The sequence below is a fragment of the Barbus barbus genome (assembly GCF_936440315.1).
Source record: "Barbus barbus genome assembly, chromosome: 24".
Lineage (NCBI taxonomy): Eukaryota > Metazoa > Chordata > Actinopteri > Cypriniformes > Cyprinidae > Barbus > Barbus barbus.
In genome coordinates, this window is record NC_136752.1 from 23,438,968 (window position 1) to 23,462,095 (window position 23,128).

Consider the following 23,128-nt stretch of genomic DNA (forward strand, 5'->3'; position numbering starts at 1 on the left):
TCCTCTTAGGACCTGCTAGAAGAAAGAATATCGCTTGAAGTGCAACTGGAACAGCTTAGACCTTTTTCGCATTTGTAAAAACTGTGTGTGTGTGTGTTCGCTTCAGATTGAATGTTTGTGTGTATGAAAGAGTGATTACCCCAGTTTTTTTTCTTTATATTTTAAATTTTTTTTGAGTGGTCTCTTGGATCCTCTGGCAGGATGTCCATTTCACCCGTCTCCACTCCTCTGCTGACTGTGTGAGAAGAGACACAATCGCTGCTTCCTCCAGACTGTTCTGTCTCACACAGCCATTCAGAGGGATGGGGTCCAGGAACATTATCCGTTGTGGCACTTTGATGAAACAGAAAGTCTGAGTGGTTGTATGTGTAGTACCCCAGACATTGCAGGTTATGTTTAGCGTGTGAGGCAAGAGCCTGACGTCATGGCCGGCAGGAGGCTGTAATTCTGGTAAACATGAAGGATCCTCTTCCCCTCCTGTTCTCCAGAGTCCCTAGGCAGCTTGTCATGTTCTTCCATGTTAGAGGCACCCGTGTGTGCTCAGACAATCATGTTAGGCCATGCACTGGTCGTACAGAGGGGAGACCTGATTTTTGGGAGATCATACTATTTCAGAAGTGCGCTTTAGAAAACTGATTCTGATAGGCACTTGTTAAAGGGACGGTTCACTCAAAAATGAAAATTCTTTAGTTTTTTTATTGAGCCTCATGTTGTTATAAACCCGTATGACTTTTCTTTTTTTTTTTTTGAAGAATATTGGTGGCTGTAATTTTTCCAATAATGACAGTAAACAAGGACTGGGAATTTCAAGCTCCAGTGATTCAAAAGATACTCCAAAAAAGTGCTATTTAGAAATGATTTCATGGTCATATGATTTGTGTTCGCAAGGAACAGACACTGATTTTTTTTTTTTTGTGTGTGTGTAGTGTTCTTCTGCTGCGACTGAATCATTGAGTTGAACTTGAGCACCAGATCAGTCAAATTTGTGAATGATTCTTTAATTTTTTCTGGATAATCTGAATCATTGAAAAGTTTCAAACGAATCAGTTTAATCTTATGTTTACAACTCAGTCACTTCTCTTACAGAAACATGGCAAAGAGAATTATGAATAACCATTTTAAATTTCAGTCTGTTCCTCGTGCGAAAGCTATTTTATGCCTTTAATAATTAGAAATATAATGCAAATGTTGTATGGGATGCTTTAACGCTGCTCTTGTTAGTAAACTGTCTCATTATTTCAAAAAGAGTGACCAGGATATTCTCCCAAAATTCACTTTTTGTGTCACGTGAAAGAAAGAAAATCTTATGGGTTTTGAGCAAATTACAGAATTGTTATTTTTGGATGAACTGCCCCTTTAATATTTCTTCCTCGCCATACCCGTGGACGGCACATTGGTGCGTGTTTGTTTCATGTGTGTGAGACAACAGTTACAAATGTATGGCATCAAAAACTGCTTTCTTTTCTTCTCTTAACACACTCTGTTGTGTTCTAACAAAACGACCCATTCAACCTTGTACAGTCTTTCACCCCGGGATGGCAGGTGTCCCTCTCTCAGTCTCAAATGTTGGCTGTACCTCATACGGTACATGATCTGATTCAGTCCTGCATCATAAACTCTTGAGACATCATCAGTACGTAAACCTGAGACCTAAAACTACGACTGCACTTTTTCACCTTCGGCTTTCATTTGTCTTTTCTCATCACTATTTTTGCATGTCGTTCACAAATCTGATTTTGTATAAAAGTCTCTTAACGAACCACTCGATTTGTATCTGTAATGTCTGAACTAATGTGACGTTTGTGCTGTTACATAGACTTGCACTGTGTCTTTCATTCGTCGGTTTGTTTTGACTGATGTCTGTGTTTTTCTTTTACTCATCCTTAAAGCCTTACTTCCTGGTGTGCAGGTTTTCACAGTAATGTACCCCCCGAAGCCCCCCCCCCCCCCCCAATGTTAAATCAAGGTGAGCCTTTTCTCCCTGCTGTTCAGGCTGATTTACTGTATCAGGGGTATGTTGTATATTGTATGATACACACCTTTTGATCTCATATGTAAATTTGCATTAATTGCTGACTAACAGCAAATATTCTATTTAATTGCTTATATAATGGCTGTGGGATCATAAATGTTTAACTGCATGGATGTGTCTCTGCAGAATGAACTAGCAGCTGTGTGATTTTTACACAAAATAAAAATGGCACAATATTTTAATAATTTCCTTTTTTGTCAAGCGCTCCAACTGTTTTCCAGTAGTGCTTTTGAGTCAACTCATAAGCAGCTGTCTTTATGAGTGAGTGAAAAGTGATTGAGTTGAAAAACACTGATTCAAGAACAAAACAAATGACTACTGTCTTTATGAGCGACTCATTCAATCATTGATTTGTTCAAAGACACTGATTCTGTAATTTGTGTGTTGCTTGGAGACCCGAAGGTTGATTCTGTTTCGACTTTGTGTGGAACTATTTTTGTTGGTGGAGGAAAAAACTAGCAATATTATTTAGATGAATATCGTGTCTAAAATTATAAGTTGCTTACTATTAGCTTTTTGTTTGTTAAGCTCTTGTATAAAAGCAATATTGCGCTCTGTCATGTTGAATTATGCAGTATAATTATAAAAGAATTATACATTCTAATTTGATTAGAGATTAGAACTGAAACAATAGACCTTAATTAGGTTAGACATTTAAGGTGGATGAAAATGAGGCTGTGAAAAAAAGTATTGAATAAAGGTAGATGATCACAATTTTCAAAACATCGAGCAAAGTGCTTCTGTCCCTTGAGCCTCATTTTCATGTGTCAAAAATTAATAATTTGGCTCTACCCTGACTAAAGTTTATAATCTAAAACCACATTAAAAATATTAAATATTTTAGGATAAAGAATAAAGTCTTATATATTCAGATTCATTATTCGTTATATTAACACATCAAGATAAGAATAATTTATGCAGAAGCTATTAATCCAAGGGTAAAATAAAATTTTCTGTAATGGCAGAAACGTATTACCATGCAGAATGCAGAACAGCACAGAAATAGTTTATTTTTAAGTGCAGTTAATAATAAGGAATTACTTGCATGCTCTCAGAAGAGATGTATCTTCAGTCCTGTTTTAAAGGTTTCTGCTGTTTGGATGGAGAATGGAAGTGCCACCAGTGGAGGAAGTCGAGTGAAGGTTACAGAAGGTGAATTTTTACCTTTATGTCTGAAATAAAATGTGTGAAATTGTCTTGCTATGCTGGAAATTTGACACCACATATCTTTTGGTTCATTGAGAGATGAGGAAAATGTGGAAGTTTTGTGTTTTATTGGTATGTGACAATGTACAGTCAGCATTGTCAAATAAGCACTTATTCTATACAATCTCTGTAGAGCCTCTGAGTGTTAAGCAGGATGAAACAGCAGGAATAATGCTAGACAAAGGACATCCAGCTACATGAATACAACATCTCAGTATTATAATTCTAATTCATAAGGATCTTCTCAAGTGCATTTCGGGTTTCTCAGAGAATATATTTTCTTCATCAGAAGCGCCTGCCCTCCAAAACATTTACTTTGTGACCCTGGAGAGGAAAACATGAATATATTTGATACATTTTAATCACATTAATAAGATTTTTAGCTAATTAAAATGGATCGGTGTTAAGACTTACACAATGTTCTGTTTGTAATGATCCAAAGCCTCCTGTGCCACCACCTCTGAGAATTTCGGGTCGCTCCAGGGAATGTCTCCTGGCACTGTGAAGCTCATATCTGGCCCGTCAAACAGTTTGACTGACACTTTAGTGTCTTCTGGGTTCTCTGCTTTATCTGAGCCTTTTGACATCACCTGCACATAAAATGTTGGCAGTTGAGAGATCTGCATAGTGAAAGCAGTTACAGTTGTGCTGAATCACATAATTAGCACCTACTCCCTGTATTTGAAAGAAGCCATCTTCATTTTTGGTGTGGTTAGCTAGAGAGGACACCCAGCCGAATTGCTTGTTGAACAGGTCCAGCACACTAGAGGTGTTGAACATCATCTCTTGAAATAGTTTTAGCACGTTGTTGTACTCCTGGGTTAAACTCTCAGCCCTGGCAAGAGCCTTTTCCAGCTCCTCCTTCAGGGGGCCTTCCAGGGGCCTCTTTCCAGAACAGTCTAAAGAAGAAAACAAAGCTATAATTGTAAGATGGAATTCTCATCAAAAACTCCCAAATTGGGACCAAATGTTTGTAATGTCTGTGCTGGATAATATAATGTAAAATTGTGTATTTTAGTATCGCACTTACCAATATGCTGGATCTCTTTACATTTCTCACACTCATCCTTCAGTTTAATGCAGCCAGCAGAATTGCGACGAATCTCCCTGCAGGTCATCTTATCATTTCCAAATGGTTTAGTTATAATAACATCCTCGTTTACTCTGCCATCTGTGAATACAGGTTTACAGATTAAATGCATCTGGGGTGTAAGCAGTCTGTAAGCAATAAAATACTATTTTATGTCATTATAGTGTATTATGTCATATTGCCATAGTAAAGGGATATATATATATATATATATATATATATATATATATATATATATATATATATATATATATATATATACACATACACAGTATTGTGAAAAAAAATAGTATTGTGAATTTTTTTTCTTTTTTATATATATATTTATATAGCAAAAAATGCATACAGCTTCGAAACAACCTGAAGGCAAGTACTGATGACAGAATTTTCTTTCTTGCATTTGTTTTCAAAAGACAATATTTTGAGAAATGTTGGTAACTAAACCATTTAGTTTCCCATTGACTTCTACTGAAAAAAAGCAATGGAGGTCTATGGTAACCTAAACTGTTTTAACATCCTTCAAAATACCTTGTTTTATGTTTAACAGAAGAAAGAGATTCATACAGATTTGGAGCAATATTACTATGAGTAAACGGTGATGGCATTTTTGGTTGGACTGTCCCTTTAAGTGTGATAAATATTGCTTACAGCATTTTTAACTTTGTACTTGTTACATCCAGGCTTGTAGACCCTGAAATTTACCTTCAGAAGGGAAATCCATATCACTTCCCACGTAGGGCCCGAAGGAGTCGAACATGTTTCTTGCCATGTCCATCATGGGGCGGAACATGCTGTGGAAGCTGTGGAACTCTGGGTTGTGTAGAGGGGACCTGTAGACACGAGCGGCCCGGCTGGACTCTCCACCGAACATGCTGGGCATACGGAAAGAGCTGGGGAAGAAGCTGGGCTGGTGGAAGGCACGCATGTGGTCAAAAACCTTCATGCTGTCCATGAAGATGTTGTCCACTCCATCTGCAACCTCTGTATACCGCTCCTCCAGGTCTTGGAAGCGTCTGGTCTGTTGCTGGTCCTCGTCCAACAGGGTCTCAATGCTCTGCCCGTTGATCCAAATGGAGGAGGGAGAGGTCCTGTTCAAAATGTCCTCCAGCTAAAAACAGACAAAGAGAAGGATGGTTGCAAGCACCAGAAGGAAGTCAGGATAATTGCAGGGATGTACTTTGTGCAGATGTATCACCTGTCGTCCCACCAGGCCGGCCCCACTGCTGCAGGTGCGTGAATAATACTTAACACAAGTTTTTCTCAAGCAGGGCTTGCACTCCTCCCAAAGAGCCTGCATGGTTTCATTACACACGCGCTGTTGCTCACTCAGCTTCTCCTCCATCTCCTCAGCCTCCTTCAGAGCATACTTTTTGAAGGAATAGCACAAGAAAGAAAAAAAGAGCAATTAACTGCAGGGGCCCAAGAAAATATTTAGACACTTATGTCAAACTTAAAAATGTATGGAGGTGATTTTATTAGATCGCAGGTACACTTTACTTTAAGGTTAAATTCATTAACATTAGTTAACAAATGAAATGGGTGTCATGAAGTAACAACAAACTATTTTTCTCAGCATTTATTGATCTATGTAAAAACTAATATATAATATAAGTAAAACACAATATAAATATATTACTGTAAATTTGTAATAAATTACCTAAGTTTAATTTTTACAACTGTTAAATGTCAATGCATTAATATATGTAGATTATGTAATTAATCTACATAATTTTTCTCAGCATTTGAGTTGATCTAGTTTAATAATAATTTATGAATGTACTATTGCTCATTGTTAATTCATAATAAATTACTTAATGTTAATTTATACAACTTGAAATGTTAGTTAATTGTATTTAAATATGTAGATGATGTAATTGATATGATTAATCTCAGTTTTTATTGATCTGTTAATAATTTATACTGTATATAAACTTTGCATTGTTAATTTAATTCACAATGAATTTGTTCATGTGAATTTATACTCGAAATGTTAAAATGTAATAATATATGTAGATTATGCAACTGATCTACATAATTGTTCTCAGATTTAATTGATAGTTAATTAATTCAACTTGAAACGTTAACTATGAATATTTATGTAATTTTAACAAGATTAATAAATTCTGTATAATGTTAATTTTTATTTAATGCTGTCTGTCTGTCTGTCTGTCTGTCTGTCTATCTATCCTCTTCCTGTCTTACCTCTTTTTGTTGCTTTGTTTTCTCTAGTTCAGACTTGAACCTCTTGTGCTCCTCATCTGTTTGCTCCATCACAGTCTTCATCTCCTTCACCCCAGTGATGGCATTTTCAATCTGTTTATCCAGGTACTTTTCACCAAGCAGTGAGATCTCTGCCAAAAAGCAAAAACGGTTACATTACTCTCCCTAATTGAGCACAACATGTATGCACAGAAGAAAATGCCCTTACGATTGAGTTCCTCTTTAGTTGGTGGTAGCAGACACTCTGCAGAGAGGTAGAGAAGAGAAAGTCCCAGCAGAGACCATGAGACCTTCATCTTTGGTGGCTGCTAGTGTCCTGGTTTCAGAAGCGGTTTAACACTATGAACATAAATCAGGAAATAGTGGGTCATTTAATAGTACATTTCTTTTTTTTATTAAGCTTTGGTGAAAATGACTCAGCAAGTTTATGAACATGAACCCACACTGTTAATAATGCGGTTTATGTGAGACGCACTCAGACAGACTGTGTGGGAAATTAATCCATTGTATCAGCATGTCTATTTATATCGTAGGTCAGATACAAATGGCTTTTATCTTTCTGCGACCTTGATGTTTCTGAACAGAGGACCAAACAGATTTATTGTGCCTTATATATATATTGTGCTATATAATGTCATAACCAGAAAATTCTGCCATTATTTTCTCAACCTCATGTCATTTCAACACAACCTCATGGAACACAAAAGAATATATTTTTAAAAATGTGTTTTTTTTTTCTCTATACAAGTCAATAGGGTCCAGTGTTGTTTTGGTTAAAAATATCGTCTTTTGTGTTGTGCAGAAGAAAGTCATGCAGGTTTTGAATGGCATGAGGATGAGTAAGTGATGACTCACTTTTGTGTTAGATATCCATTTAACCAGTATCAAACGAAAAGGCTTTGAAGAACAACATCATTGGAAGTGTAGAAACGTGCAAACATTTAAATGTTCCATTCACTGATTCCATGAATTTGAAAGCAAATCCCCTTCACTAAAGCTTGCTCTGACAAAATTTAATCCCAGTTTTGTGAGTTTGCAGAAATGTCTGTGATTCCAACTAGATTGTGGGTTTTGCAGTTGTTCATGTTCATAAACTTGCTGAGTCACTTTCACCAAAGCTTAATTTAAGAAAAAACTGTGATTCCCTTTTTAATAATGCTGTACTTTTAATCATGTTTGACAGTTCTAAAGACAAACCATTGGTCCTCAACAGCTGCTGTTAAGTTCGTAATTCACACCAGAGTCTAAGTAAACATCATAAAAGCTTTGAGGCAGTCATGGGGACAAGTTTCCTCTTTTTAGCCTCTGTACATGTACATAGAAACCCAAACTCTACCAAATTAAAGCCAGGAGCCTAGTTACACAAGAAATCTGCACAAACTTTGGAAAACAGACAGAAATACTGAGTCACATGGAAAGTTGCTTTTTTGTGATGTAAAACATGGTGTGCAACTTGCAGTGTTTTGCTTTCTCCACAATCTAACCTTGAAGTTTCTCAAAATCATTTTATCTTCTTCTTGCTTTTGTTTGAATTAATCTTGCCCTTGTGCCTAATCGTGATATTTGTTTTGGAATGAGGTTACACATCTCTGTGCTGTTTGTAAGTGTCACACAGATGGCTTGCTCTGAGTGAGGGGATTTGCTTTGTTTATTGATATCTTGCTAGGGCACAGTATGCATCCTGAATGCAGTTGACCCTGCTTAGTTCCCCTCATCGGCTTGGGGCTGCGAGACAAATTCCTCTCTGCACTGAAAAAATCAATACAACTTCGCCTAGGGAAGGCACAGATAAACTCGACTCAACAAACAGCCCAGTTAGACATTTTGGATGACATTAACCACATAAGGATGAATTGTAATTCAAAAACAGCATAAATTGCATGTTATTCTATCTCATGCCAAGTACAAACAGAATCTTGTTTACATTTATGCGGTAGTTGGTTATTGCTCAGTAGTTTGGCAAAATGCATAAATGCAGCATTAATTACAATGCAATTTTATAGTACGTCAAATAGGTATTACATCACTGTAACCAGAATATAAATAACATCTTACATAAATGTATATATTATGCGCAATCATGGAATAATACCTATAAAACCATATTTATATAAACAAAATTGTCAACATCCTTGTAATATGCTCTCTGTACTCACCCTGCTTGGATTCTTTTACTTCCCTGCAGATGGACTGTGCCTCCTGTGATTTGTTTTTATACTGGGAGGCTGGGTGATGTTGACTACGTAATTCATGGGATGAGAATGGCTTTGGACTTTTCCAGAAACTGTTATTGTCAATGGCAGAGGCTCCGTCTGACCAGAAGTGGGCAATATTGCACCATCTCGCTCATTTCATTGTGCTTGTAGACTTAACTCTGGGTTTACAGGAAAATATGCCCTCTAGAATTTACCACAAAGACTGTATGTGGATAATTCATTACTGTCGGACAGTTCCAACATTTAACAGTTGTGAATCACCTTAATGTGACCTGCATAACATCTGCTTTAGCTGTGCAGAGAATAATTCAGTGAATCATGTAGAACTAGTTCATAACAGTGCTGAAACTAAGGAAACAAGTGTGCAGGTTATACAAGCTCAAGTTTAACCCCGAAAATCCTTAACCTAATTTGGTGTTCCAAATGACTGGACTTTTAAACTTTTCCTGCTATTTTATCTTTCAACTTATATTCTTTCGGTTAGAACTGTTTTTTTTTTTTTTTGTAACTGATTGGTCCGTTTCTGAAAAAGCACTATTTGTGGATAATTCTGTCAGTGTTCACTCAAAAACTGAGGTGCATAAGCTCAGATCAATGAGGCCTATGATCAAACATTTGCAAAAAGATATACAAAACCTGTTTTAAGTTGATAAAAAGAATGAATCCAAGATTTTTTGACATGGGAACACCACAAGTGTTACATTTTTTTGGGGGAGGGGAGTTATTATGACCCTGTTTGAGCAAAGTCTGTAAGTTTTAGCACTAACATTTTCAGGGAAAAGAAAACATAAAGGTTAATAAGCACACTTGACTAGACCTTTTGTACGACCCATTTGACCCCACATAGTCGCCCAGGTGGCTCCAGTTATATGCCATTTATTTTGCTGGTTATATAACATTACTCACTGTAATATTAAAACTGGACGGGAAAGGAAAACATGTGAAAAGTGCAAGACCTTCATGAAAGACTTATACTGAGACTATTTCGCTCTCAGTCATAACAGACATAATCATGTTATTTTGTGAGGGGTTATTATGTATGCTTTCACCAAAACAAGTCATTGCTTATTACACATTAAGGCACCAAATCACTCCTGTAGGGGATGGAAACTGCTTTTTAATCACGTCATAGCTTGTCAGGTAGCTTTCATCTCCTAGTCTAGAGTTGTTTTAGTTTTTTGTGAGATATTCTGAAGACGGAGGAACCTGTGCTGTCAGGAAAGCACAGCTCATAACATTCTGCTATTTAGGCAAATGTGATTCAAAGCATGTTTGGGATATTGCACGGTGTAGGAGCATGTCCAAACCCACATTTTCCCCCACAGGATATGTAGGCAAACAAATAACATGTCTGGACAAACAGCTGCACTGTGGAGCCACACCTCTTTCCAATGTCATGCCTCTGTAAAATGTTGTCAAGTCATCCTATTCATTAAATATAAAATAGTATAATCTCTGTTTTACGCTTAGACTCTCTCTTTTGGAAATTAATTAATGGTGTTTTCCAAAGCAAGCATCACTATTTTTATTGCTTATACTGATTTGAACAAACCTGTAACCACACTGTAAGTATTAATCTTCAGCAGCAACTCATCCTACAAAAATCATGCAGCTTGTTGAAGAAGGTGTGTTATAACTTTTCTAAATGATCAAATTTAATATTTTCACCTGGCCAACAGGTCATGTCTAGAGACCTGGCAACACATTGGCAACTAACCTCACTCTAGCATCACACCGGTGACTTTTTACATTCACATATTCTTCAGAATATGTAAAAATCGAATTAATGACAGTATTTTGGGAAAAAAATAAACCTTAAGTGTCAAGGGCCTTGGACATTGACTTAATCTTGAATATCTTATGACTTTAGTTATGTTTTCTTACTGGCAACAGAACAGGTAGGCCTATATTTCGTTTACCTTTTTTTTTTTTTTTTTCTTCAGAACAGCTTTTGCAAAATTTTGGTTGCATATTCTGAAATGTCACCAAACTCTTTAATTCTAACGTGCATGACAGTGTGCAGGGTGTTCTGTTATCTATTGACTAGTAAAGTCATCTGAATCAGTTTGAAAGCATATTAGGTTCCAGATGGTTTTCGTGCTAGTCTATTAAACACTACTCTATTTGCTGGAATTATTTACAGTTTTGGCAAGCAGATGAAAGTTGGTGGTTTTAGAGTAATTTGATGCATGCCAACACCGCATATGGATGTACACTTGTGCAATTAACAACAGATCATCTGCTAAGCTTCTCATTCAGCTAAAATACTTTTTTTAATGCAATAAAAATTCAGAAAGGTTTGATTTTTCAAACCTTTCAACAGTCACAAAAATATTATGATAAACCATAATCATTAAAATACAATTTCATACTAGCTGTCCGCACATCTCTCTTTCCTCAGTAAACACAATCAATCTCAGTCAGTTTATTTATTAGAAGCACATTTGCTTCCACATCTGCACACATATTAACAAGGGAGCTAAAATAGTGAACCATGAATACCAGCCAAGTGAGAGCTTGCACACTAGTTAAATGTGAAACTGTATAACCTTTTTACTAATTCAGTTCAGTTCTAACTTTATTTATAGAGCAGCTTTTGTGAGAACAGTGGATTAGGAAGTGTTTAACACAGACTGCAAGGCCCAAAAGTGAATGTAATGGCCAAAAGGAACACTATCAAACAAATACTATGGTATTTTCATTATTTTCCAGGCACAGTGGCATGATATTACCATGATTTTTATTTTTTGGAAATGTCCCATGGTATTACAGTGGTCTACGTTAAATACCATCGTATTTGAATATGTTGGTAATTGTTTAGTGTTCTTCCTGTCAAACATCACTTTTACTTTCTTTCCCTCTTTTACTTTGTTTCTCATGTTTCACTTTATCAGCTTGTTTTGTTCCCTTAGGTGATCGTGGAAGAACAATAACAGACATATGGGAGAACTGATCTTAAGGTGGAGCAGAAGTAAGCTTGTTTTTGTTATGAACACATGAGAATGAACGGAAACATTATATCATCTTTTTCCCAAAACCCAGCTCCATTAATGGTTCCAAAATGTCCACATGGGACACAGAATTCCCAGAATTTCTTGTCCTAAATCTACCTTTCTCACTTGATAACATGGTAACTGTGTAATTCTATGATGTCATTGAATTTGAGGCCATGATTGACATTTGTTGACCCTTGACTAGTACATGATTAATAGTTTTAGATGGTTTTAATTAATCAATCGTTCATGAATCCTGCATGCTTAATTAGAAAGAGAAGACTTCAAAGATATGTGTGTTTTGTGTGTCTCATGTGGAAGGAGAGGTAAAAGTGATTGAGTGGATTCAAAGGCACAGACCACTGATTCCCAGAGAGTCACATTCTATACAAAAACTGGTTGTTGTTTATGTTTTCAAATAAGTTATTGCAGATTGTAAACAAACATATGTTCTTAACGCAATAGTTCACCCCAAAATTTAAAATCCTGTCATCATTTACTCCCCCTCATTTGTTGGATGATTTACTTTTTGTGGAACAGAAAATGTTTTGATTCAATAAAGCACAATAAAAGCGGCCCATATATTGTGTGCTATATTCCAAATCTTTGTAAATCATACAATACCTTTGCATAAGAAAAAGAAGTTATTAATAACTGAAAGTCTCTTAAATCATATTCATGCTTCAACATATTCAAACCTTGCATGGTGTGAATGATTATGAGACACATGAAAATCAGTTTAGCATCACTAATGTCAAACCTGGCTCCATGCACCAAAATTGGCATTCAGATGACTTACATGATACTTTTATTAAACTACATTATATTTTTATGGTAAAACATCATGAAAAAGTGTGAATGCACTTTGCATTTACAAAAGCAATAGCACAATAATGTTTATCTCTCCTCACAACAGCAAACTGACTGTTGATGAGGAACACCATGTGCCTTTTTGTTCCATATGGCAAACATAATGTGTAAATCTCCAACAACAGAGGCCACAGAAGATAGAAGGTGCCTGTTGCTCCAATACCAGACATTTGTTAGCAATTAGGCCGGTGCTCAGGACTGACTCACTGAAGCACACGCACCGTGTCCCACCTCCTCCTTTTCTCCTCCTTCTCCCTTCATCCATTCCCTCCCTTTCCCACACAGAAACAATCTCTCCACCACTCCAGCATGTTTCCCAAAGCTGCACATGGTTACTGTCCAAGGTATTACTTTCCTCTGGTTCTATAGCAAAGAGGCAGCATGTTATAGAGGGGTCTTCCTGACACACCAGCTGGACCCACAGGGGTTTTCAACATTGGATAAGTCTGCAGATTTTGTGACTTACCTCGTGTAAAAAACAAGTATGCTTCTTGATTGATGCTCTAGATTCTGACGAGTCACTGAAATACATCCCAAGTTTGAACAATCAAACAGGTGAAATATATTCGGTCTCAAGTCTCCGCAGTCATCTTTACCAAACTGACCTGGGGGGACTTTACAGAATCAACATGAAAGGTAAGCAATGTTTCTTTTTAATGATTCATACTGACTTATGTGTTATGTTTTTTTAATTCATGTGAGAAACTCTTTGTAAACATGAGCGTGCTGACAGCACATATTCAAGACCACAACTTGGAAATCTAAAGAAAGCAGGGGCCTGTTGATGTTGGATGCGAGTTTGTCGTTCTGTTACTTTGAAAGCAGAATACATCATGCCTTCTTCACTCTCAGCTTGACACCATTTGCTGTTGAATTTTTAGTTAAACACTTAGATAAACCACATTGTTGGGGCAGCACTTGGTTTTAGTCAACACTGAATAATTTGCGTTTTCATAAAAGCCAAGTGAGTTCTTTTTGAAGGGAAGTGGAACATGTGGATCTGCGTCCTTTGGTAGGATCTTTAATTTATAGGAAATATATTCAAGATGAAGGTCAGTTTTTCACTCTTTTAATGCATAATCCAGAAACTCGTGAAAGAGCATGGCTCCTAATGCATTCCTCATGTGGTGAGGTATGTGCGGGGAGTTCTTCGTTCTTGGTGTGGGCAGCAGGTGTGCAGCCAGTGCTAACCACACACATACATACGTTCTCTTCAGCTGTTTTCCTAGGATCTGACCGATGCATCTATTTGTAATAGGCAGATAGGCTCTTCTTAATCTTGATTACATCTTATTGAAGTGTATCAGATATAATGAAACACACTTGCTCTTCATATTTGTTTATAATTGAACACATAAGGACCTGTTTAATGGTCAAAGAAAAAAACTGTTTTGTTACAGTCTAATGGGGTTGCCAAAAAAAGTTTGGCTTCAGAAAACAAGCTGTAAAACATCCAAGAACGTGTACTTTCATGCAATTAAGTCAACCCATGTGTAACTGTAAACATGTCGATATCTAAAGATGGGAGTAGAGGGGAGAGATTCACCTCTAGTTTTCAACTCTTTTGTTTTCATGAACTATAATATACAGTATGAATGTTTTCAATTACTCTCCATTGAACTCTACAGTTGAACTCTAGGGAAGAACTGCTCATACTTTTAAAAATGCGTGTAAAACAGTTATACATCAACCAGAACTGTAGAGACACTTGTCTTTATTAGTTGTGGTTGGGTTTCTGTGGTTTGGAAAGACCCTGCCCTCTGCCTCTGTTTCCCATCTCTAGTTTCAGGCGTTTCTGTCAGATGTTTTATACCCACTGCATTCATCTGGTCACATAATACCCGTATTACTGGATGTTTTTGTGCTTTTCAGTAAAGGGTATCCATTTAAAGGCACTAGGCAACCTCCTGAACCCACATTTTAGAGATCATGCACACCACACCGATTCGTTCTTTAGGACATCAAAGCCCTGGGAGTTACCCAAGAGCACCTCACTCAAGTAGCTTTCCATTGCAAAATTTGAAGGATTAGGAGAATCCTCGGAAATCTTTGGCCTTTGTAGAAGGTGCTGAAGAGATTAACCACAAACTTTTGACACTATTGTGAAGTTCTGAAAAGAGATATCATCTTAAGCATTGTTTCCAAAGAGTTTTCAACTATTGCATTAAACATTTGTCTTCTTTGCTGTATTTCTGGAAAAGAGGATGAGCTGATGGATGCCTCATTACAAATCACATAAATATGTTGACAACCAAATCTTGGTAGCTTGTGTATCTTGGTACATCTTGGTGACCAAGACTTTGTACTGGCCACTGACCATATATAATTTTCTCCGATCTGTGTTTCCATGCTACCATTGTGAGTCATATGGTTTTAGTTATTCTCACAGCATTTCGAAGACCTAGAATTAAATTTTAGCCTTTAATGTCTGGGTAGAGCACAGATGTTGTTTGCATAGATGGTTCCTAACACACTGTACAACATCTGGCCAAGGGGACTGATTTACTTAAGTATGTACACCTGAGATAACTGATGATAACCCTCTAATGCTACCTAAATTGTGTCCATGGTCAAGAATTGCTGTTGATTTAGAGAGCAAACAGCAGACATGGCCAGATTTGGACCTTTAAATACCATTTACTGTATTATATTGTTGTATAACATGTAAACTTAAGAACTCAATTTTGAAAGCATGCAGATTACGAGTGCCCACCCTTTATAAACACTGGCATATTCATCTTATGTTCTTAAACTTTCCATTTCCTCCAGATCCTTGAATGACCCGGCAAGCTAATTAAATACCCTGCCTCTTTCATTAACTTTCATACTTTTTAAGTTTACTTCTGTTGATCCAGCCATAGTGCTTTTTGAAGGTTCTTGGCTTCCTTGTAACCAATGTTTTCAAAGGGAATGCAGACATCCAGACCAGACTGAAGGGTCTCCTCCTTTTCCTCTGTACTATTGGCAACACTCACATACCACAAGACCCAAGGTTGTGCCTGCTCCGAGCCACCTGTGTAGCCAGGACTGGTGGGGAAATGTAAAGTCTCTCCACTTTCTCCCTCATCAAGCTTTAGCCCCTTCTAGCACTCTGGCTATGGTAGACCTGACCACAGCGGCTTGAGTAGAAGGTATAAACAGTTTCACATGAGCTTAACAGGTCTGGCATGCAAAGCACGGCTTCAAGACGTGCCCGGAGTTTGAAAAATACAGACCCAAGATTTAAAAAAAACCCGAAAATGAAGCAGGTGCAAACTCCCTGAGACTGTGCCGTTGAGGGATGTTATTGTAAATGTGTTTGTTGAATAGTAGTGTCCGATAAAGAGAAAACAGGTTGATTTTTAACAGCATTGGCAGTAATAACCGGCGTACCTCCAGTAACATCTCTTTACCTTCAGTACCAATCCAGTGCCCTGCAGCTGCAGGGTGTAGAGTTGTTGAGTTACCATAACTCTTGTCCTTTCTTCTCAGCCAGGATCACAGCACCACATTTTAATTTTTCTGCACAGAGATCAAGCTCAATTTTCAAAGCAGACCCTGGCTTGTCTTCAGTGAGACCATGACTCTCCAAAACATGGTAGATTACAGGCTTCTGTAAAGATGCCCTCACATTTTCATGCTCTTTGTTGTGTATTCCTTCTTCCCATGGAATAGTACGCTTTGTGGGACATAGATGGTCTTGGAGACCACATAAAATGACATGCATACTCACAGAACATCCTAACAAGGTCATTCCTCATGACATAGTTCTGAGACTCTTTGTTCCTTGTTGATAAAGCTTCTTAGATGTTCTCATGGTGTATATAGTCCCGTTTCACCTCATACATTTTGGTTGCACTTCAGCTGGTAGTAATCAGCTGTTTAGTTTACTGACTGTCATGGGTGCTACAATAAGAAAAAAAAACCCAGCTTAACCCTCTGCTGACAATGCTTTTCCAGATGTTCTAACATTCATCGTCTTTTCTATTTATAGCTATGTCCTGCACCACACACAGTTTTATTTTTGTGGCTCATGGCCAGAACAGCTGTGGTTTTTCCCACCCAAAGCATATTATGTACCTGGCCAAACATCTCTTGGTGTTGAAGCCAAGAAATAGTTGGCCAAAAATGCAATTTATTTAAAATATGTCATTTGTAAATGTGTATGCATTTAAATAAAAAATATGAAATAAAATAAAACATCATATATTTAAAGAAATAAAGGAAATATGCCATTAAAAACAAACTCAACATGGGCTTCTAAACTCAAAAGGGCCATAGTAATGGCCCTTTTTGGCATGTTAAGAGCATCTCTGACATACAAAATATTCCCAGGCTATTTTATTCCACCCAGGAGGAATAAATCCTCCAAAATATCCAATCAAATTTAGTAATAACACTTCCCTCACCAATTTTGTGTAATTGTGCTAATATAAGGATCTTTCCAACAGTGACCTCATCTTGTATGAATCGGTCCAAGTTGACTGGTTTTTGTCTTAAAGCTGAGTGCTAGCAAGCATGCCTTATGGAATTTCAATTATGATTTATGTTTCTGGTGATAAAGCGAGTGTGTGTGTGTTATTCCCAGAATAAGTTTATGTTTCAATCTATTGACCTTAATTTGTGAACACATACATCAACCCTGCTGCTTTTTTTCTCTTTTGCAGATAGCTATAGTGGCTACGAGAACCAGCTTTTTAATGGTATGTGGAGTCTTTTTCTTTGTTCAGTTTCATTTGAGCCCTCTCGATAGACTTATAAAACCAAATATGTGTTTAATCCCTGCAGTGGATCTCGTTGTCCTCTTATAATCTCCTGCAATTAAAGATTGAGACCTGGCATGTTGAAATTATGATGGTACAATGTTTTTGTTCTGTGCAGGAGGTAGTTGATGAGTCTCAAGGGAAACTGTGTTTGATTAGCCAATACGATGAATGATGATTTAATAGAATTATGATTACTTTCAAGTACAATGTTATAAATTGTAAAGCCATGACTTATTCGTGTTTTGTGCAATTTCTCTTTGTAGAGGAGGACTTAACTGGAGAAGAAGAGGAAATTCCTCCCTTGAGAGGTTAGAAAAATTCATCTTTCTTAAAGATTTTCGCTCTCCTTATTAATGAGGCATGACAGAGTGCAAAAGAGAGTTAGACAGTAAGCTGACTGTTTTGATAAATATCTGTCTAAATTTAAAAATTATGCCTCAATTTTCTATTTTTTTGCAATGTCTGATGTCTAAAGTGTTTGTCAGTGTGTTTATATGTACACGAGTCAACATTTATCCACCGTTTTGTGAGTGATTATTGTACATCTGCTTTAAATGTTCAGCCCTTGACAGCATTTAGAAAAGCTTCATTAATAGAATTTGCAAGCTCAGTTGAATTATTAGCCATGTCGAATTTGAATAGATTCTCTTTATTGTTTAGATTTTTTCCCACGTGCAGTTGTGTATGTAGATGTTAATAGTCTATTTATATCTGTTGATTTTGGGATGAAGTTTTAATTTTTTACATACCAGTTAGAATATAATGGTTAGTTTTTGATAAAGCTCACAACTAGCAGAAAAAACAGGTTTCTTTAAGAAAACTAATTGTCTTTTTGTGTCCATAGGAAGAGCAAGAGGAGGATGTATGAAATGTCAGCAGACGCATTCTCTACAGCTAGCTGTCAAAATGCTCTATGGTTTTTTAGCTTTGGTCATCATTGCAGTGGCTGTGTTGGCATCCCTTGGTAAAAACAAGTTTTGTTGTTGTTTGTTTTCCTCATTCTTTAAAATTACACCAACGTGAACAAACAAGGTTGAGACGAAGTCATAAATACTTTTCCATGAATCAGCAATTTCACATGAGAAGAAACACTGCTGGGGGGAGTCAGTTATGGGCCAGAGAATGGAATGTAGGACACCACAATTCTCATCCTTCATAAACATGGTTACAACATGTAGTGTGGGTTTTGATTCAGCATAATGCTCAAAGTCAACAATTTCCAGATGTAATAGTTAGAAGTCAGCCAAAACCTTGCCCACACAATAAATCTCACATCATGTGTGATGTTAGATGCCAAATCTGAATCCTTTGCCCCACTAACAAGCATGAAAGCACAATGAAAGACAATAGTGAAAGAACTACGAATCATACCTACAATATATTTCACCATACACAAGTGTACGACAACAAACCCAAGTTCTAAATGCAATGGGGCTTCAACAAGAACTTTATGAGCATTGTCACGCGGATGTAATACTACCATGTCAGCCCACAACTAACTAAACTGTAGCAAAACAAATCAAAAAGAATGAAAAATATATATGATGGTTTCATTTAAAGAAAAACAAGCCTAACTACTAGATATTTCAGAATGACGCCACATACTCATCTGTTCCACATTGCTGTAACTCCTCAAAAATGTTGTTGTATAACAAGTATGTGTGTAATATGCATACTGTTAAGGAATTTGATGTAATCTGAAATGTACACAAGGCAAGTAGATCAAGTAACAAGTATCGTGTTTAGTGATAAAAAATAAGCAATTTCCTTTTAGCACCTTTTTAAAATACAGCAGATGACATGCCTTCATATAGCTGGAATATAAATTACAACCGCAAGTGAGGTTCCATTATACTTTACCAGTTCCCATAGTGGGAGATTAAGCTTTGGTGTGTGAAGACAGGTTCTTAAAAGAATTCCAAACATGTTTATTCTCAGGAAACAGAGATCACTTAAACTGGGTTTGCTGTTCCAACAATAATATGCAATTTCACATTTTTGATTAGAATTAGAAATTTGTATCAATGGTAAATGTATTTATTTTACTTATTTCACATCACCTAAATGTCTAAAATAATGGTTTTAATTTTATTCAGTTTGTCTTATCAGTTTTCAGGAGAGTTGGCACCTTATCTGAAGAGGAGACATTTTACCACAAACAGATTTCAAAGGTCCAAGAAAGCATAAAAGGTAAGAATTCTTATTTTTGATTTATATTTTTATATTTTGAATTGGCTATTAGTTTTATATTTTCAGTTTTCATTTTAGTTATATATTTCTATATAGCTTTAATTGATTTTATTCCAGTTAATCGTACACTTATTCCAGTTAGCTGACAAGGCAACAATTAAATTGTAATATTTTTCTAAGCTTTGTTTCAATTACCAAAAACCATTTTTGAATAATTTCAGTTAACAATAAAAACAATGATCTACAACAGGACAATGAAAATGTAAAAAGGAAACATGCTCTCACAGTTGCTTCTGTTTAAAATAGGCCTGCTAGATTTATCTAATTTGTTTGTATAATCTCTCGGTTCACTTCCTGTGGTCGGTGAACCCCTCAGAGAGTAAAACCTCATGAGGAATCATTTATTACCGAAATAATGGCATACAAAACAGCTGTGCACACAGAGTGCTCAGTCTGTTAAAACAAAACTGCTTTTTCATGCAATTTACAGTGTATTTTGTGTCAGCGGTACAAGAGATTCACGGTTTGGTGGTTGTATTGCAGATATCAGAGCTGTAAACAACTATTCCAAATGCTTAGATGTTGCACAATACCAAAAGGAGATTGCCAGACTGAAGAAAGAGTATGAGGAGATCCAGAAGATAGTACTCAGTCAAGAGCAGCAGTTGGACCAGGCGACCCAATCTCAGCAAAGTCTAACGCAATCCAGCAACAGAATGACTAGAGACCTCCAGTCTTTTAGAATTATCATCAAGCAGATAAACCAGTCTCTGGGCCAGTACTTGGATCAGGTAAATGGCTGGCAGGTTGTCATCAATGAAACTGATCAGGGCATGAAAACCCTTGTTGAGGATCAGTATGATTTGAAGGCCACAATGCAACAAGTCAACACTACTGTCGCCCTTAGTGCATTGTGGATAGGTGCTCTTCAGAGGAAGGCAGAAGAGGAGACCTTGGTGCTTCAAAAAATAACAGCAGACTGGCAGAACTACAGCAGAGTTTTAAGTGCCCTGAAGTCCAATTCCAGCTTAACCATGCAGACCGTGAGGGCTGTTCAGAATGGTGTCTCTGCCACTCACCAGCGTATCAGCATGAGTTCAGAGATGGTGCATGACCTCACTCTGCAAGTCATGAACCTTCAGATGCAACTGGATAATGTCTCGTCTTACATTGATGAACAAGAGGAGAACATGCATGACCACCAGTACCATGCCAAGTACTATGAGAACCGGACCGGGGAACGATTTGTGATTTTGGATGCAAGAATGAAGTCCATTGAAATGGAGATCGACACGCTCTCTTCCAGCTTCAAAGCAACCGTCAGCCATGTTCAGAGCATGTACCAATACATCAACCAAGAGAGTTCCTCTTGCCAATCCAGGGTGAACAGTCACACGGAAGATTTCCAGAACCTGAACAACACAGTCTTGCTTCTCCTTCACCTTGCTGACACTCTGAGAATGCAGTACATGATGCTGAATTTACGCCTCGATGCTGATGTGAGGAACCTATCAATGGTAGTTGAGGAGATGAAGCTGGTAGACACCAGTCATGAAAAGCTGATCCAGAACTTCACTATTCTGAAAGGTAGTTGTCTATCTTTAGTGCAAAAATCCTCAAATTCAGCCCTGTTGGGTCACTGAACTGCAGAGTCTTACTCCAACCCTGATCAAATTCTGAAGACCTTGATTAACTTTGGTTTGGGGCCTAACTTCTGCTGGACAGTGGTTGACAAGGCTGAATTTGAAGACCTGTTGTAGTTTCTATAAAAACAGGTTCACTTGCATGTTCTTTAAGTGTCTAAGTGTCTTTTTCTGGATTCTTTATAGGTGTGCCTGGTCCACCAGGTCCAAAAGGAAACAGGGGAGAAACAGGAGCCAAAGGATCTGTAGGTGTAACGGGACCGAAAGGAGACAGGGGACTTGCGGGGAATCGTGGATCTCAAGGACTTAAGGGCGCTATGGGAATTAAGGGTGATCAAGGTGTACAAGGATCTTCTGGGATGAGAGGTGGGCCAGGACTTAAAGGAGAAAAGGGGTCTTTAGGGCCACCAGGGCCTCGTGGTGAAAAGGGACAGAAGGGTGATATGGGGGCTCCTGGGAAGGATGGAATTCCTGGCCTCAAAGGACCGGCAGGTATCCGAGGGCAAGCTGGACTCCCAGGGGTACATGGACCTCCTGGACCACTAGGAGTACAAGGCCCTGTGGGACCACCGGGGCCACGTGGAATACCTGGACCACCAGGGAAGCCTGCTCAGAGTTCTTGAGCAGATAGACATAAAGCTTAAAAATACCCCAAAAGGTGATACACTGACTGCTTTTCTGGACAGACTGATGATGATGGTGGTAAACGTCCATTTGGAGATCTCTCTATAGTGGGGACTCCTCGGGATCTTAGAGGCCCACATGTACGTTCCCCAAATATGGAGTTTGCTCTGAATAGCAATACACTTCGTATAGGCATTCAACACTCTTGGATAGACCTCAAGCCTAATTCTATATTGGATTTGGAGCCACTTCACAACAGTTCTTGTTTTAAAAATGGTTACAGAGCCAGGCTGCTATGAAACCATTATTTGTACTAGGTACCATTCATTAGACTCAATCATTAGCCAGCATTAGCCTATGAACACAGATAAACATAGAACGAATGAGACTGTGCTTTATTGCTTTTTATGAAGTGTATTTAGTAGTGCAGTATTTGCATCATAATCACAGAACATTCAGAGCAGGTACTCTGAAATATGATTTTTATTATGAATTCAAGTAAACCAAATATTTCCACTCGTCAAAGGTACCATAGGTTCAAGTTTCTGAAACATTGTGCGAAAAGTTACACATTATTTTACAGTTGCTTGCATTGCATGAAACTGCAAAACCAAGGCCCTGAGCTGATTTACAGAACCGTTACAAACTGTACAGACAAATCTATTTCAATGACTGGCAATGTGCAACATTAAGTTTTAATGTTCATATTGGTTTGATTTCCCAATTTGTAAATATAGAATTTTAACAGGTGTAATTCTATGTGGTTAATGTGTTTTCGAGGACTTCCTGATGTGTTAGCATACAGTTTATTCTCTTTGCACAACAATAAAGGGTTATATGAATGTAAAATGGGGGACATTTTTGTTTATCATTTTCAAGTTCACTAAGACAATACAGTATTTATGATTACTATTTCATAATGAAACAAATTTTAAAAATGTATTACCTGATTAGCTATCTACTCGGCAAGCACAAAATGTTTTTTATAACATTGCACAACGTTGCATTTTCTATGTTGCTAAGTCATGTTGCTGTAACATTTTAAAAAGCAAACCAAAAACAAAATGTGTAATTTGCGGATTTGGATTATCAAATTACTGAAATATTGAAAAGTGCAAGTACTAAACTACGATGTTGTTTTATTCTGTTTTGGAAATGAAGACTGTCTAACAGGTAGGTTTCTCTTCAAGTAAATGCACGTCAGCATATCTTTCTATTACAAAAGAAATATAATTCCAAACTGCATCGTTGTTTTATTTCATTATTACAACAATTTGCTGGCTGGGTGAAGAGATTTTC

General features: G+C 37.3%; 3 protein-coding genes across 7 annotated transcripts in view; 2 read left to right on the top strand and 1 right to left on the bottom strand.

Annotated features, from left to right (window-relative positions):
• LOC306844196 (ralBP1-associated Eps domain-containing protein 1-like) overlaps positions 1–2,215 on the top strand; it is a gene marked incomplete at its 5' end in the record, with an annotated part of 16,202 nt that extends 13,987 nt beyond the window's left edge. For 2 of the 3 annotated variants that reach the window (XM_079376150.1, XM_079376151.1), the window contains one exon: positions 10–2,215. In XM_079376150.1, the coding sequence (XP_079232276.1) occupies positions 10–78 (69 nt within the window). In that variant the 3' untranslated portion in view covers positions 79–2,215. The remainder of the gene's footprint in view (positions 1–9) is intronic. The other variant, XM_079376152.1, reaches the window with a different exon arrangement.
• On the top strand, positions 2,002–22,678 carry LOC306844198 (scavenger receptor class A member 3-like). Of its 2 annotated transcripts, XM_079376156.1 has the most exons (11): positions 2,002–3,184; positions 5,009–5,557; positions 6,558–6,653; positions 11,677–11,735; positions 13,135–13,263; positions 17,274–17,309; positions 17,636–17,680; positions 18,217–18,336; positions 19,482–19,562; positions 20,106–21,149; positions 21,392–22,678. In XM_079376156.1, exons 4-11 carry the CDS (start codon positions 11,705–11,707, stop codon positions 21,826–21,828), a joined length of 1,923 nt encoding a protein of 640 aa, XP_079232282.1. In that variant the 5' UTR covers positions 2,002–3,184; positions 5,009–5,557; positions 6,558–6,653; positions 11,677–11,704; the 3' UTR covers positions 21,829–22,678. The 2 variants fall into 2 exon arrangements, with proteins under 2 accessions (XP_079232282.1, XP_079232283.1); XM_079376157.1 differs by lacking the exons at positions 2,002–3,184; positions 5,009–5,557; positions 6,558–6,653; positions 11,677–11,735 and adding an exon at positions 12,912–12,971.
• On the bottom strand, positions 3,021–8,849 carry LOC306844200 (clusterin-like). 2 transcript variants are annotated; one of them, XM_079376160.1, is made up of 9 exons: positions 8,705–8,849; positions 6,757–6,887; positions 6,531–6,679; positions 5,524–5,694; positions 5,031–5,436; positions 4,269–4,409; positions 3,911–4,137; positions 3,653–3,828; positions 3,021–3,562 (listed from the first exon to the last, which is right to left on the bottom strand). In XM_079376160.1, the coding sequence occupies exons 2-9, from the start codon at positions 6,842–6,844 to the stop codon at positions 3,550–3,552; spliced, it is 1,371 nt and encodes a 456-aa protein (XP_079232286.1). In that variant the 5' UTR covers positions 6,845–6,887; positions 8,705–8,849; the 3' UTR covers positions 3,021–3,549. The 2 variants fall into 2 exon arrangements, with proteins under 2 accessions (XP_079232286.1, XP_079232287.1); XM_079376161.1 differs by having other exon boundaries at positions 3,285–3,562; positions 6,757–6,864; positions 8,705–8,767.
• Positions 22,679–23,128: the final 450 nt, after the last annotated feature.

What these genes read in the sequence shown, in the direction of transcription:
- LOC306844200 (XM_079376160.1), bottom strand. Translation starts at nt 6,844, where the DNA reads ATGAAGGTCTCATGGTCTCTGCTGGGACTTTCTCTTCTCTACCTCTCT. An exon ending in CCGGCCTGGTGGGACGACAG is followed by an intron (nt 5,437 to 5,523) that starts GTGATACATCTG and finishes GTCTGTTTTTAG; the next exon opens with CTGGAGGACATTTTGAACAG. An exon ending in TAAAGAGATCCAGCATATTG is followed by an intron (nt 4,138 to 4,268) that starts GTAAGTGCGATA and finishes TTTCTTCTTTAG; the next exon opens with ACTGTTCTGGAAAGAGGCCC.
- LOC306844198 (XM_079376156.1), top strand. Translation starts at nt 11,705, where the DNA reads ATGGGAGAACTGATCTTAAGGTGGAGCAGAA. An exon ending in GGCTGTGTTGGCATCCCTTG is followed by an intron (nt 18,337 to 19,481) that starts GTAAAAACAAGT and finishes TTGTCTTATCAG; the next exon opens with TTTTCAGGAGAGTTGGCACC. An exon ending in GAACTTCACTATTCTGAAAG is followed by an intron (nt 21,150 to 21,391) that starts GTAGTTGTCTAT and finishes GATTCTTTATAG; the next exon opens with GTGTGCCTGGTCCACCAGGT.